At 36.1% G+C, this 16,166-nt stretch overlaps 2 protein-coding genes across 2 annotated transcripts; one reads left to right on the top strand and one right to left on the bottom strand.

The window, feature by feature from the left end:
• Window positions 1-2,156: 2,156 nt before the first annotated feature.
• Window positions 2,157-10,360, bottom strand: haus5 (HAUS augmin-like complex, subunit 5). The gene is made up of 19 exons (XM_073867930.1): window positions 10,140-10,360; window positions 9,998-10,060; window positions 9,847-9,879; window positions 9,633-9,657; window positions 9,407-9,539; window positions 8,462-8,621; window positions 7,157-7,232; window positions 6,430-6,515; window positions 6,274-6,328; window positions 5,816-5,943; window positions 5,646-5,727; window positions 5,433-5,566; window positions 5,197-5,359; window positions 5,001-5,081; window positions 4,705-4,850; window positions 3,744-3,840; window positions 3,536-3,674; window positions 2,621-2,753; window positions 2,157-2,469 (listed from the first exon to the last, which is right to left on the bottom strand). Exons 1-19 carry the CDS (start codon window positions 10,229-10,231, stop codon window positions 2,367-2,369), a joined length of 1,929 nt encoding a protein of 642 aa, XP_073724031.1. The 5' UTR covers window positions 10,232-10,360; the 3' UTR covers window positions 2,157-2,366.
• Window positions 8,556-15,800, top strand: LOC141363875 (putative ferric-chelate reductase 1). The gene is made up of 5 exons (XM_073867391.1): window positions 8,556-8,765; window positions 13,300-13,422; window positions 14,052-14,191; window positions 14,496-14,584; window positions 15,755-15,800. Exons 2-5 carry the CDS (start codon window positions 13,314-13,316, stop codon window positions 15,798-15,800), a joined length of 384 nt encoding a protein of 127 aa, XP_073723492.1. The 5' UTR covers window positions 8,556-8,765; window positions 13,300-13,313.
• The last annotated feature ends 366 nt before the right edge of the window (window positions 15,801-16,166 follow it).

The raw sequence follows: 16,166 nt of genomic DNA, 5'->3' as shown, positions 1-16,166 counted from the left end.
TGCAAATGGGTGAAGTGTCCCTTTAAACAGTGCTCCCTTTTGAAACAGGTTAACAATCATATTTCTGACAGTCATGGAAATCATTTACAGTAATAATGCTAAAATTTGCCATTAGTAACTTTGCGAACCATCAGTCGTGTGCATACTTGAATCACATTTTTATAATTCTAAATCTAAAAATTGGTTTCTGCTCAGCAATTTATTTAAAACAACTCGTCAAATCAGTTGCTGTTACCTGATCTTAAAAATAGAAGAACAATCTACGCATAAATCAGTTGCATGTTTATTAAGCAAACACTATTTCATGTTTCACTATAGAAATTGTTTTCCTGGTTGCTAAAAATACAGACTTTATGGCAGTACTGGATAAACAACTTAGCCTATTTATGTCCATGTCAGTTCTTTATTAGTTTACAATACCTGTTCCTTGATCCTCAGTTTTTTGATTGTGAACATATCAAACGCAAATCTTTAGTTCTAAAAACTGATTTTCTGTGACACAGGTGTAAATTGAATGAAATGAATTCAAGAAAGTACAGCAACACTGACTTAATTTCACAAACTTATTGGGCAGTGAATGTCAGTCCCACTAAATTCCAAAAGCAGGAGCACAAGAGGGCACAAATCAATAAAGAGATGGCTCAGATTTGATCATCTTAAATACTTGCTTCTATCTGCTAGTGATGGTCGTTTTCGAAACACTGCTCCATGAGGCTTCGAAACATTTACGAATCTTTTGTTTCGAATCAGTGGTTCGGAGCTTGTTTCAAACTGGCCCAAGTCACGTGATTTTAGCAAACGAGTCTTCATTACGACATAACTGTTCCGAAAATCCGATGGTTCATCACTAGGGGGAGTTGATCACATGACCAGTGTCTAATATGTTATATGTTTAGGTGAACTCGGGTCAGTTTAATTATGAAAATTCATAAAGCATTTATCCTTCTGACTAATAACACTGCCATTTAGTCTACTTTTTGTTTAAATACAAAAATGTGCATAATTAAAAGGGTAGTTCGTTTTAATGATTTGTTTGCCCTAAATAAGACTAAAAATACATAATTAAGACATAGTTAAAAGTATATTAAGTTAAGTAATTTTTTTTAACATATTTTAATACAAATCTTGCTATTATTTTGTTAAAAAAAAGTGTAAAATGTTTGGACATATCTGCTTTTACACTATTTTGACCAGCAGGGGTCGCCAGCGTGTGTGGTGTTTCGAACTACTTCGAAAAACTCGAAGCAATTGGTTCAATTGATTCGAAGCTTCGAAAAGCTTAATTTCTCCTATTACTACTATCTGCAGTAATGAAAAATATACAATCCTAGAACCAAAGACATTGAAATACTGCTGCTGTTCAGGGCACATCAGATTATTTATTGATAGATAAAGTGTACAGATTTTGTATCTTACAATATTTCTTAAAAGAATGGCATATTACACCATATGTTGCAATAAATACACTAACAATAGTGAACTGTTAGGCATTAAAGTTAGAAATACTGATGAAACAAAGCAATGATAGAGCTCAGTCTGACATTACTATGAATTGTAGTTAGTAAGAAACATTAGTTGATGCAGACATTTATCAAAATGTCAAAAATGCTAAAATCTCCGCTGAAGTTACAGATGATTCTAGTGTGAATAAGCAATCTTATAAAAAAAAAAACAGAAAAATAAAAACAATCTACCCATAAATCAGTTGAACATTTATAAAGCTAACACTTTCATTTTTTTACTTTAAGAATTGGTTTCCTGAATGTTAAAAATACACACTGTATGTTGGTACTGCATATTTCACCTTGACAAGTTAATAAGTTATGTCCATGTTAGTTATTTATTAGATTACAAAACCTGTTCCTCATACTTCCGTATTCTTGTGAACAAATCAAACAAAAGCAATCTTTGGTTTATAACAAATTATGTCTGTGACTCATAGGTGTTCAAACGAATTGACAAAAGTACAATAACATTAACTTATTTTCAAAACCTTATTGGGCAGTGAAAGATCAAGGGGCAGTAGTCATGTTAGTGAGTTAGTCCACTAGAGGGCACCGAAGTTTACATAGACATTTTACAGATTTGCTCCACCATAAATACATGCTACTATCCGCAGGAAAATCCTAAAACAAAGACATTGAAATACTCCTCAGTTCAAAGCACATCAGATTATTTATTGAAAGACAGTATATGTACAGATTTCATATCTTACAATATTTTTTAAAAGCATGCTACACAAAATTCAGTTACAGGTTTGTTATTGCCTGCTAATGTTTATTAGGATGAGTTTAATTTGAAGTGATTTGAAATATGAACGATTTAAGTGTGAACTGTGTACATGTAAAAACTTTTAAATACAGAAGTCAGGGTTCCTTTGTTGCCAGTTTCCATCTCTGCAACCATTGTTGAAAAGTCAGATTCTCTCTCTGAATTTCTGGCAGGACAAACTGACCAGGCTGCTCCCACCTGCATTCACCCAGTAAATACTGTGTTTATACTTCAATCTGAATCAAACTGACAATGTAGTTTAACAACTATTATAATACATTTTAGCTTCAAATCACTTTCAGATATTGAAATGTTACTAATGGTTGTGGCCCCATTTCAGAACACTTACCAGTGTGTGATGGCAGTCTTCACTTGTTCGGCATAAACCAGGCCTTTAGAGCACCTCAGCGTGAGCTCACGGGCACGAGGGAGTAATGTCTGCAGAATCTCTCCGTCCACCATCTTCACACGCTGCAGCAAAGCTGAAACAAATAAAAAATGTCAGTGGCAGGAAATGAATAATTTGGGATCATTCAAATAGTTGATTCAGTTGGACACCGTTTATTCAGTAGTGTTGTAATCTTTTAACAGTTTCATAACAGTGACGCACCAATCACAATTTTTCATGGTCGATTCCGAAATTGTTTTACAATCAAATGGTCTGATTCTGAGACTAGGCATTGAGAGACTCAGATAAGACGTTTCCATGCGAATGTGCATTTATGGAACAGGTGTGTGTTCTGAATATAGATTGGACAAAAAAAACCTGACTGGTTACCAATCTCTCCGGCTCAAAAACCAACCACTTCCGATTTATGGCTGGTAGATCGGTGCACCTCTAATAATAGTGCCCCAATATAGAAGGTAGTGTTTGTATAAAACACCTGATCTTATCTGACAAAAGTTTCAAATTTAAAAGATGCACGTGTAATTTTGATGTACACTGACGTAAATACATTTCTTTTAACACTGTGATAATAACATTGTGATTAATCATCTCAACCAGACCAAAACGTATGTCAGGGCAGGGCTGTTTTGCTTGATTGACTACCAACAGAAAAGGGAATTGCCAGAAAAAAAAACAGTCTGAAAGTGAAGTGAATTACTGTAAAATTCCATTTGGTGGCACAAAAATCCCACACGTCCCTTTAAATGTAGCCAGGGATCACTGGTACAAATACACATTATTACACTATAAAATACCCTAATAGAACTAATAGCGAGAGCTAAAAGCCTCAAACTGTGTTTTTGTGTGATAACATACTCTGCTGATCGGGAGACGGTAACTGCGCAGTTAGCGTCTGCAGGTCTGCTGTTGACTCTGAGAGAAGCTGAAGGAGTCTGCGCAGAGTTCGGATCTCCAGTCGCCGATTCACAGCTTGAGACCACAGCTCCTCTGGAGCCTAGGAGATAGAGACTCTTGAGAAACTACCATTTTGAACTAAATAATGACTACACTGTAAGAATCTCACCATGTACATGGGAAATGAGAGACTTTGGCAGAGTTTGTGCAAAGCAGGAGACTGGACCCGGTGAATGGAAAGCTGAGCTGCTGGAACCTTCTGGCCTCTGCAGATCACAGAATTCATGGAGAAATCCAAAGATACAACTACAGTACCATGCAAAAGTCAGCTTCATCATGCCATCATCAGATTAGTTGTTTTTAAAATTGTATAGTAACCATATATAATAATCATTTTTAATCTATTTGTACACAGCCAGAAAATACGGAAAAATTGTATGCCATATTATAAATAATAATAATAATAATAATAATATTATTATAAGATAAAGTGTCTAGTATTTATGGTGACCTCCCCTTACACTTGAGCAATAGCAGAAACCTGCAGGCTCTTTTAAACCTAAAGGAAATAAAAGCCTAATTTCTGTGCTTAGTGCCAAAGGAGGTCACATTAAATACTGACTATTGCCCAAAATTTTCGGAAAATTGTGGGTTGTTTTTTATATTTTGTGTACATATTTCCTGTTTGCATCTTAAGATAGTAGTGCTGCTTCACGACTAGTCGCGACCAATCACCCGCAGAACAAACGTCCCTGTTCACACAATATGTGTGTGTACTGTGTATAATAAACATGTATATATAAATACACACACACACGTATAATTTTAAGAAAAAAATATATTTATATAATAAAAATTTATATTTATATATAATATAAATTATACATAAATATAAACATGTATATACACATGCAAATGTTTCTTAATTATTTACATGTGAGTGTATTTATACATAATTATTATACACAGTATACCCACATATAATATGTAAACAAAAACTTTTATTCTGCAAATGATTAGTCGCGACTAATCGTGAGGCAGCACTAAAAGAGAGTGAAAAATAAATATGTATAAGAAGAGTTAAATTCAACTAAACATGGAAGTGGATTAAAAAAGTTTTTTTTGCTGACCCTTTTATGATCCTACAGTCCAACGCATCCAATGAAACACAGCTAAGGTGCTTGGCTCCCTGTGATACAGAGTTGCGCTGTACACCGGCAGCTTTGATCACATTCTCAAACTGTGGACCAAGCTTTTCCAGCACGAACTGTTGAACCTGAAAACCATCAAGCTGTATTAAAACTTAAAGCGTTCACTTTTACATTAGATGAAACTGCCGTTGTAGATCAATGTCAAATTCAAAATTTCTAAATGTAAATGTGGACAGTGCTCATTGCAAAAATGTAGAATTATATTGAAATGAAACCTCTGCATGAACACGAGTCAATTCGGTCTTCACAGATGAGTTCCCCTTGATCAAGCTCCGAATCTGTTCTTGTCTTTTGTCCTACACACAAAATAAATCATGTTATTTGGATACACAAACATTTTGGATAACTTGCATTTTTGCGAATATGATGATGGAGGTTTCAGTAACCAGTAAATAACCAATGATGACCCACCACAAGTTGCCTAAAGTCCATGACACCTTGCCACTGTGTCTGCAGGGTCCTGATGGCTTCCTGTCCCTGTCTCGCCCGCAGCTGTAGCTGAGTACACTGCTCTCTGATGTTTTCTCTAACCGCAGCCTTCTTCACTCCCTCCAGCTCTAACTCAAACACACACCTGCTCACAGACACAACAAAACTATCATTTTTGTTCACAAAATTGCAAACACTTAAGCAAGTGATGTTTTTACCTGGCTATCGGGTCCGTTTCCTGTACCAGTGGCGTCTTTCTCATTAAACTCGTGAGTTCAGACTCCAGCTGTTTGCGTCTGCAGCGAGTCTGAGCTAATTCAACATAGCTCTGCTCCACCTCCTCCCAAGCAGACTGCGTGTAAATACAAAGTGAGCAATAAGAGATAAAATAATTGTTTTTCTTTGTATTTTAAACTTTGCCTTGTAATTACCTGTAGTAGACTTTGAACAGATGCCAACTCATCTTTCTGCTCAGCTGACACATCTATTAAATGATCGCTTTCATAACGAAACCTACAGTAAGCAGATTAAATAAATTACAGCATAATATAAAAAATAGGCAGTGTAAGGTGATTTGGTACATGTTGATGTAAAAATTGACCCAAGAACTGAAACATCACGGTTCACATCCAAAGTCGTGATCTTCTCCTCTAGCGCCACCTGATACCTGGAGGTCAAGGCTTGCAGAGCCGAGAGCACTTGGTTTGGAGGATAAGAACGCAGGACGTTCTAAGGAATAAAACATGAGGATCTCACTTTAATAAGTAAGAAATAATTGATGATGGCCCGTTGAATTATAAGAAAATAATGCAAGGTTACACTGTGGATGTGCATTATTTTCGAATAATTCACAGGACCAGTGTCAATTATTCCGCTTATACCACTGTTACCACAAACATTGCTCTGGTGCCTATTTTAAGATATTTGACAAGTTAGGTGTGCGGTATACAAAAAATAATCAACACCATGGACCATTTCTCAACCAATCAGAATAAAGCATTCAATAGCCCCATGGTATAAACAGGCATAAACACTCCTGCAAAAAGGGCTTTCACCCACCTGCGCTGCACTTATCCAGTGCTGAATCATGGCGTTTCTTTGATCAAGAGTAAATCTGAATGCAAAGACATGAATTTGTAAGTTAAAATAAAATGCAACAGCTCTAAAGCATTAACTTTTATAATGTCTGTAAAATCTGAAATCACTGCTTCTTACTCGGTCGGCTGATTTGCTTTCAATTCACTTTCTAGCAAGGACTGGAAGAAAAGAACCCTGTCGTCGCAGAGGTCTCTGATATCTCTCTGAAATGAATCAGAAATGCATTTCAGGTGTTTTACTTTGAGATGCAATAAAGCTAGTGGTTCAGAGTAATGCTAAATAAACTTTTAAAGGCATAATATGCATTTTCACCACTAGAGGTCACTAAACAAGAACAACAGCCACAGCTTGATAGACGGTGAAGACTATTCCTATCGTTTCACGTTATGTCAATAGGAATCGATCTGACAGGTCTCATGTTGATGATGTTTTAAAATTAAACTTTACTACTTCTGCATTTCGCATATGTCCACATGTGAATTACTACTACTGTGCAGAGCGATCGGCCTATGACATCAAATTATCATGACAGCGATATGAAAGCAATTCTCTCTTGATAGTTTTATATCATACACTGATCAATCTGTGCAGTGCAACATGAAAAACACAAAAACAGAAATCTAAAATGTCCTGACATGACATTACTGACAAGCAACTTTATGAAGAGGGGCATAAATTCTCTGGATTCAAACATTGTTGAAAACACCTGGGATATTTTTATGTAAAAATCTTACACATTGTGGCTTTAAAGTAGAAATTAAATCAACTTGGATAGAAAACTAAAAGTCTGCTTTCAAAATATTAAATGTGCATCAGGAATAACATTTAATAAAATAGCACTTACTAAAACCTGGGGATCTGTACCAGATCCACTGTCTGCATTGTTAGATGATCCAAACACCAGGTTCATCTCTGCTTTCCTGGACAAAAGGAGTCATACAGTGTAAGCATTTTTTAAGTAAAATATATCATGTTTCCCTCACATTTTAGTCAAAGTAAACTCATCAAAAAAAAAATACAAATGTAACTGTGAGGATTTTGTTGTGACTAAAAACATCCAAAATGAAAAAAACACACCACCTTAAAACACCCAAAACATCCAAACTATGTTATATTTTAGGATCTTCAGTGTAGTCACCCTTTTCCTAGAATTTGCTAAATCATCACTAAATTGAGTCTTGACGTCTGATTATAAACAACATTAAAATAGTTGACATCTATTTCGGACTCGAGATGCTTTTTCTTTACTATAGAGGGTATGCACGTGACATCACCTTTGGCGAAAATGACTGCGGTTACGCCCACCTGAGTGGCAAAAGACAGAGCGGCAGAATTTGTGTACAGTGTGAAATGAGCGAAAACACATGGAAAACGCGTCTAAATGGGAAAAAGCTGCGATAGACTGTACTAACAGATTTAACAAGAATTCGGAGCAATCGTTTTGCAGACTGCCAAAAAACACCAAAAGGAGAAGTAAATGACTCGTCCATGCCAACGTCCACTGACCACAGGTGGGTTGACAAGTTGCTAGGGTCACCATCAAGTCCAACTAAATTTTGCCATTTTCCCACTCAACCGGGCGAGCTTTGGCGTGGTCACGTGGAAAAGTGACGTCAATGCATACCCTCTTATTCAGTCAAAGTCATCGATTTCAAAAATATTTATATATATATATATATATATTTTTTTTATAAAATGTACATACATACATACATACATACATACATACATACATGCATACAAGCTCAGATGGTCATTGGTGTACGCGCACACACACACACACACACACACACACACTGCCCCCCCAAACACAACGTTGCCATGTCAGACCTCTCAAACAAGTTTAATGCCCTACAGGAATAAAGTATTTATACTTTAGTGATATGCACCTACAAATAGCTTACTTATAAACCCAGTGAAATGTAACAGGAGAAATATTTTAAGGTAAGACGTTATAAACAAGACTACAGTTTAACCATTAGTAATCTATAACTTCAAACTAGTTCCTGCATATCAGTTAGCACTTTATCATGTATAGCGCTCTTTTCACCAATTACATTATTTGTTACCTATGAGAAACCTCTGCAACTATAGAAAAGCATAAAAAATACCAAGTTACAAATATATATTCCTTTGATTTCACTCTCACTTGGATAGATTCTCCAGTGCCTGCCGCTGTGTGCCAATAATGTGCGTGTCCTCTGAGAGCAAGTTTCTTTCCTCATTGCAGCGCTGCCTGAATGACTCCAATAGGAGATTTCTGCGTCTGCTGTCCATAAACCTCTCCCAGTTTCTGTTCATATCTTGATCTGCTCAGCATGAGAGAAAAATAAAACAGCAGCAATATTAAGGACAGACAAAACGTGTGGCTCGATATGGATCGCCATAACCGGCTTAATCTGAAAAGAGGAAAAGCAGTTTCTGTGTGACAAGTAACAGGAGAGAATAAATAGGTAAGATGGATTTGTTTTAGGGATGCATATCAATTAATCGCGATTAATCTATAGCAGAATAAAAGTTTTTGTTTACATCATATATGTGTGTGAACTGTGTATAATAATTATGTATATATAAATATGCACACATGCATGTATAATTTTAAGAAAAAAATATATTTATGTATTAAGTATTTATATTTATATATAATATAAATTATACATAAATATACAAATGTATATACACATGTAAACATTGCTTAAATATATACATGCATGTGTGTGCATTTAACTATACAAAGTTATTATATACAGTACACACACATATATGATGTAAACAAAAACTTTTATTCTGCTATAGATTAATCGCGATTAATTGATATGCATCCCTATGGCATATATATATACACATTCATTAATTCATTCACGCATTTGTCAGATGTTTATGAAATCCAGGCTTAAAATCTAATATTGAGATTAGGAGTATCAACGTTTAATTGTTTTCAATTTTTTTGACATGACCTTACTCAGTCAATATATTGATATGTTAAAGATAAATTTGAAACAGTAAAATTGTTGTTTTTATGCATAAAATGGGTCTTCACAGAGCATACAGGTAAAATGAAGTGAGGGGAGAAAGAAACAGAAAGCACATTAACCTTCATTAGCCAGTTGATCCTCTACTCTGCTGATCTTTGTGTCCAGTTGGTTAAGTTCAGTCTGAAGGGCATTAATCTCTCTCTGAAGCTCAAACTTTCTTGCATCTTTATTTTGATTCTTTAACTGGCTGAGCTGCACAACAAAGATTAACATTTTACATGAGGTGTTAACTTTAATTTAGATGATTACATAAGAAATAGAAGATTACAGTTAAACTGGTCTTACCTCTTTATCTTGTAATACTCTGTACCTTAGGGTTCAGACTGTCAAGGAAAATAATGCTTTTGTATGTTTGCCCACCTTAATCCTGTAGTTCTGATAAAAAATATAAATTCACCAACTTTGATTGGGTCTCCAGCGAATCTCCAGTTTTGGACCTAACTTAAATGTGTCATAGATGTATAAGAATTGAATACTGGGAGAAAATATAAAAGGATACCACTGAAGATTTCCCCTTATAACCCGAACATTCCTGTAGGAAACATTTTAAAAGTAGACAAACACACTCAGTTAAAAACTGTAAACAGCGCATAGAAGTTGAAATGTTAAGCACTGGAAATAATTATGACTGCGAATGTGGAGGATCTCACCTTTCTTTGTAAACATGCTGCGTGATGTATTTCCAAATAGAGGCACCGGGACCAACGCATAACCTAAATAAAAAGCAGGTATATAACCATGAAAACTAAAATATCTAAACCGTTTGATAAAGAATGACTTCAACAAACTTACGTCTTTATATAACCATCATCCGGGAGCCTGACTGCTGGCAATTCAAGTTCCTCAACAGCCCAACGTTTCAGCTCTCGACTGAGGCTGCCCATCTTGTAAACCTTTTGATTTTAAACGCAGCTTGCTGTTTCCAAATCTCACAGATGTGACACAACTACTACACAACAACACTGCATAAACGATGCAGTCAAAAATAAGCGGGAGAACTTCTTCGTCTATGTTTGATGTCTGTCAGTTAATGCTGATGCTGCCCCACAGTGGTCGATAAGGGAATATCAGCAAATTTACTTGTCAACTGTTCACATACATGTTTGCATTTCTCATATCAGCTCTAGAAATACAAAGATTCGTTTCAAATGTATTGTATCATGAGCAACATACTTTCCTGAAAGAGCAACCGATCCTCAGCAGATTAAACTTTTTAAGGTTGGGCATAACGACTCTGTCATATTCTCCTCCCAAAAATAGATTGCAACCTGTTACAGTGATACTTGATCTGTTTAAAAGCGACATTGGGGTAGAAAAGTGTCACCTTTAATAAATGGACTGTTCCGGTCAACCCTGTCATTATGACTGTTTCATAACATTCCGTTAGATTCTGCGAAGTGTCAGAGAATAGAGCAGAACCGCACATCTATATGCACATTTAATAAAGTCAACGATTTGGATTATACTTTGAGTGAGACATAGGCCTACTTGTTCTAGCCGGACACACAAAAACCAATCATAAGGGTCAATTTTTCAATAAAAAAAAGCTTTCCACTGATATACTGATTTTTAGGATACAACAATATTTTCAACTATTTGACATTTTGGAATCTGAGGGTGCAAAAATCTAAATATTTAGAAAAATATGTCCAAATTAAGTCCTTTCCAACTGCATCCACTTACAAAAATAAAATGTTGATATATTTAGGACATTTATCAATTATTTTCACATGATCTTTAGATAATATCCTAATGTGTTTTTGAAAGAAAAATCTGTAATTTTGACCCATTCAATGTATTGTTGGCTATTGCTACAAATATACCCGTGGGACTTAAATTCGCATTGAAATTGAAAACTCTAATTTGTTTTGGAGTATTTATGTGCCCTCATCTTAAATCAAAAATGCAAATCTCCTCTCCTTCTCGAAATGATTTCTCTTCATTTCCGGTTATATGGTATGGCAGGTGGGCAGGGTCTGGGAAAAGACCACAGAGATTAGGAAATAGCAACATGACCCAACTTCAAACAATCCAATCAGTTCTTAAAGGAACAATTTAAGTCCAGCCCTATACCTTTTTTTATTTTAGACGCCTTTTCACTCGTATACAAGTCACCAGGGGGAAAATTAGACAATCCATTTCATGGCGACTTTAAGGTCCAGGGTAACAAAGGTTCGCATAGCAAAACTTCAAATGAAGACTTTTTAAAGGAAGACTTCTTTAAAACGTAAAAATGTCTGTGAGAAATTTGGTTATTAGTTTAAGAAAGAGTAATTTGTTAAAAAGTAAATATTTGTTCACAGATGTATTGGCATTTTCAGATTTTTTTTTGTTGCCCATTTTACCTGATAATGGTACAGTTGTTGTTGTGTAGGGGGACTTCTGACAAATGAAATGCTCTGGAACCAAAATATTATTTTGATAACACATTAAATACAGGGTAATACCACTATACAGGAGACCTGACATAAGAAAAAATTGGCCACTTTATTTGATTATTTTTTGTAACAAAAATGTGGCCCCTTATTTTGACTTCACTGTATGTTTTGTGATATGAAATGTACATCTATACATACATTAAAAACCTCCATACATCAATACTGTTGTGTATTGATATGATGTCATGATCACATACAGAGCATATGTGGGGGTGGGGAGAAGAAAACTAGAAGTTTAAGGTGATGTCTGTGTGGTTTAATCTGACAATATACAACAAATACATAATTTAAAGGTGCAGTGTGTAAATTTTAGCGACATCTAGTGGTGAGGTTGCGAATTGCAACCAATGGCTCAGTCCACTGCTCTTCCCTTGCTTTTGAAACACATAGAGAAGTAGCCACCACAAAAAAAAAATGTCATCGACGGATACAACTTAGTAAAAAAAGTTTGTCCGTTAAGGGCTTCTTTAGAAACATGGCGGCACAAAATGGCGACTTCCACGTAAGGGGACCCTCTATGTATATAAAAACATTTCATTCTAAGGTAATAAAAACATAACGGTTCATTATAAAAATGTCTTTATACACCCCTGATAATATAGTTTTGTATATTAATTTGCTTTTCTGTCAAGAGATCCTTTTAAAAATTACACACTGCAACTTTAAACACTCTTTATGTTTCTACAGATGTCTTTGTGAAATAAAAAGCTGAGTTATTTTCAACCAAACGTTGGGTAAAATGAACACAGAATTTTTTTTATATTTTACCAAACAATGGGTTAAAACAACCCAGTAGTTTGGGGTGAAACAACACAGCATAGGTTAAATCAAAATTTGGGTTTGTCCTTTTTTTGACCATAGAGGGTTTAAAATAACCCAACACTATTTAGAGCGTATACTGAATTAGCCAGAAAATGACATAAGTAGGCTATACCTTCTTGTTTACTGAACTTGTTAAACTGTGTAACAAAATGTGTATTTGTGGAGGCCCATAAGTGTGGGTACTGTCAAAATGCTTGTACTTTTAGTTTGACCGACCCATGCACTGAGCCAATATGTGAGCCCTGCTATTTTTCTAATAAGAGGCTGTATGAATGTGTTACATTATAAATGCTATAGTGTTCACAACCCATTTCAGGAATGAAAGTATATTTTAATTTTATTTTGACTACTAAATTAGTATTACAACTATTTTTTGGCAAAAATTACTTCTGTAAAACTTTCTGCATTAACCGAAATAGTGTAATATAGAATTAAATGTAATCTAATGCTTAGTTAACCTATACTGAATGATGTCTTTGTAAAGACGTGCAGGGACACATTGAATAGGCGGTTCCGCCATATAAACCTGGCACAGTTTTGAGAAGTGCCAGTTGGATGATAAAGCACTGAAGGATTCTTACAGCGTCGTTCAGTTTCGTTTCAGATGTATCCTGCCGGCATCTTTTTCCTTTTGTTTGGATTTGTCATGGTGAAGTTTATTACCTGTTACAGTGATGGAACTTTATTGACAGATGAATGTCAAGGAATGAACATCAATCATGAAGGTACAGCAGCACAAACAACTGAATCTCCGTTCACTGTCACACCAGAGCAGAAGACCTTCAATGATTCAGAAGTGGGACACGACTTTGATGGTAACATTTAACTTTCTTTTGTTTCTTTCTTTCACTAGAGAGTTTTTTGGGGGATTTTAATGGCTTAATCATAAAATGTTATGTCTAGTCATCCCCAGTCTAGACATAAACAGAAAGAGCAGATAACAATCTGAACAAAACTGTATCTAAAGAGAAAATACAGAGTAACTGAGAGGACCATTAAGATAAAAGACAAATTAGATGAAAGTAGCCTACACTCTAAAAACAAACGGTGCTATATAGCACCAAAAGTGGTTCTTTGCTCGTAATCATAGAAGAACCGTTTTTAGTGCCATATAGCACCGGTGAAGCACCAGTGAAGCACCTGTGTAGAACCATATAGTGCTATGTAGAACCATATTTGGTGCTATAGTGGTTCTATATGGCCCCTATTTGGTTCTACACAGGTGCTTCACCGGTGCTATATGGCACTAAAAACAGTTCTTCTATGATTACGATCCAAAGCAACAGTCTTGGTTCCACATAGCACCGTTTGTTTTTTTAGAGTGTATTACTGAATAATGAAATGTTAGACTATTCATTTACATATAGAACATATACAAGCTATTAAGGTGGCTCTTTGGTCTACCAATTCTAAAATCTGTTATTGTTGCTCTCTTTTACCACAGTGACGCTTTCAGCTACGGCAGGCAATAAATTTATGGGTTTTATGTTGGAGGCTCGTAAGTGTGAGACCTGTCCACCTGCCGGTACTTTTAGTTTGACTGACCCAAGCAAAACAGTCCTCCTGACCTGTGATGGCCAAAATGTGAGTCCTGACACTTTTTAACAGACATTATGAGTGTGTTCAATTTCAGTTTACTTTATAATATAATGCATTTTAAAATAAAACAAGAAAGTCAACAAAAAAATGTAGTACAGAAACATTAAGTAAACAGGGTTAATGGCTAGAACTCTCAACACTTTAGAATAAGGTTCCAAGAACTAACAATAGTAAATGCATTAGCTAACAAGAAATAACAGCCACTGACAATAGCAAATGCATTAGCTACCATGAAATAACAATGACCAATACATGTTTTCCAGTTTACTTTTTAATGGTAATCTTACAGGGCAGAGCTGTTAGTCACGCTGATAACTTGGACAAAAACAACATTGCAGTAAAATGGAGGTGCCCTGAGGCTGGAACTTTCTTTTTCAGGTACTTTTTCTATTAAAAAATAATTAAACTGATTATTAGATTAAAGGCGGAGTCCATGATGTTTGAAAGCCAATGTTGATATTTGAAATCACCTAAACAAACACGCCCCTACCCCAATAGAATCTGGACCTTCTGTTGATAGACCCGCCCCACACATACGCAATCCGGCATTTTATTTTATTTGATTGGCTATAAGTGTGTTTTGGTAGACTGCCCGTCTAATTTTCCAAAGCGTTTTTCAAACATCGTGGACTCCGCCTTTAATGCAAATTATAAAAAATATACAAATAATGCAGCACACAATTTCACAAGAATTCACACTCAAAATAAAAGTTTAGGGAGAGAGAGCTTGTTACCATTGTGACTATTGAGACGAAAGCTCCAGTCCAGACAGCAGACGACTCTGGGCCGGATCCGCACCGGAGTCTTCGGGCTCAGTCACACCAAAAGCGTTTATGGCAGTTGCAGGCGCCTTTTTTGAATGATATTCTATGGGCAGGGCGCGTTTGCGCGCTGTTTATGCGCGCCGAGCGCCTTGCGGTTTTCTGCCGCCTGCCGCGCACGCGTTTTTGAAGGAGCGCTGAGAGCGGAGGAGCGCCTGACGTCATTCGCGTCTTCCATTGTCCAATCGAATGAGGGGAGAGGCGGGCCTTACGTTGTGGCGAGGGAAGTTTACAGTTGCTTTGAAGAACCGGACTCCACTCGCTCACTCTCTCGTGCGTGTTTGCGCTCCTCTTATCCTCAAACAAGGTCAGAGCAAGCGTCCTCTTTTTAAAGTTTCTGCTAATATGACAGTTAACAGCAAAAGAGCGCTCACGCTTCAATATTTGATTGACAAGACAGCTGACTCGGTGGTTGCTTAGCAATATGAAAAGCCGCGCCTTGCGTTTGCAAGCGTTTAAAGCGCTTTTGGTGTGACTGAGCCCTTCTGCTGTTCTGGGAGGGCTGTATGTTAACTTCATTTGCACAAAGCACTAGCAGTGCGAGGGCTGAATGTTTTGTAGTGCACGGACACAAGCCAATTTCAATTGCTCTAATCATAACCCCTAACACACCCCTTATTAAAATGATGGTTATATTTTCTTTTTTATAATACTGTTTTTGTCAATGCAGTATATTGTGACACCCCTAAATAAAACACAATAACCTACACCTTCAACTTCCTTTTAGAGCTGCAATCACAAAGACTTACGACAGTGGCGGATGCAGAACGTGACATATGGGTGGGCATGGATTAAGTCCGGGTGGGCCTGAATCTATGGGTGTCACTTTTGAATAAGAAACTATAACAAGTCTATAAAATTCGTCAAAACTTCAGGAATCACAAGCGTATTGGTGTGAACACTAATTTAAACAGCATACACACACACACGAATGAACTGCACGTTACATTTTTGACATTATTGATATACTTTAAAATGTAATGCAACATGACATTAATTAAGCCTTTTTGGTAAAAAAAAATGTATTGGGCTGTCATAGCCTACCAAAAAAAGAACCTGCACACAGTGACAAGAAATATAAATGAACACAAAAAACCTAATACTTTTTAAAACTGTTTAAATAAATTAAGCTACTAAAT

This window comes from Misgurnus anguillicaudatus, chromosome 5 (assembly GCF_027580225.2).
Source record: "Misgurnus anguillicaudatus chromosome 5, ASM2758022v2, whole genome shotgun sequence".
NCBI classification, from domain to species: domain Eukaryota; kingdom Metazoa; phylum Chordata; class Actinopteri; order Cypriniformes; family Cobitidae; genus Misgurnus; species Misgurnus anguillicaudatus.
This window is presented reverse-complemented; position numbering and strand designations above follow the sequence as displayed.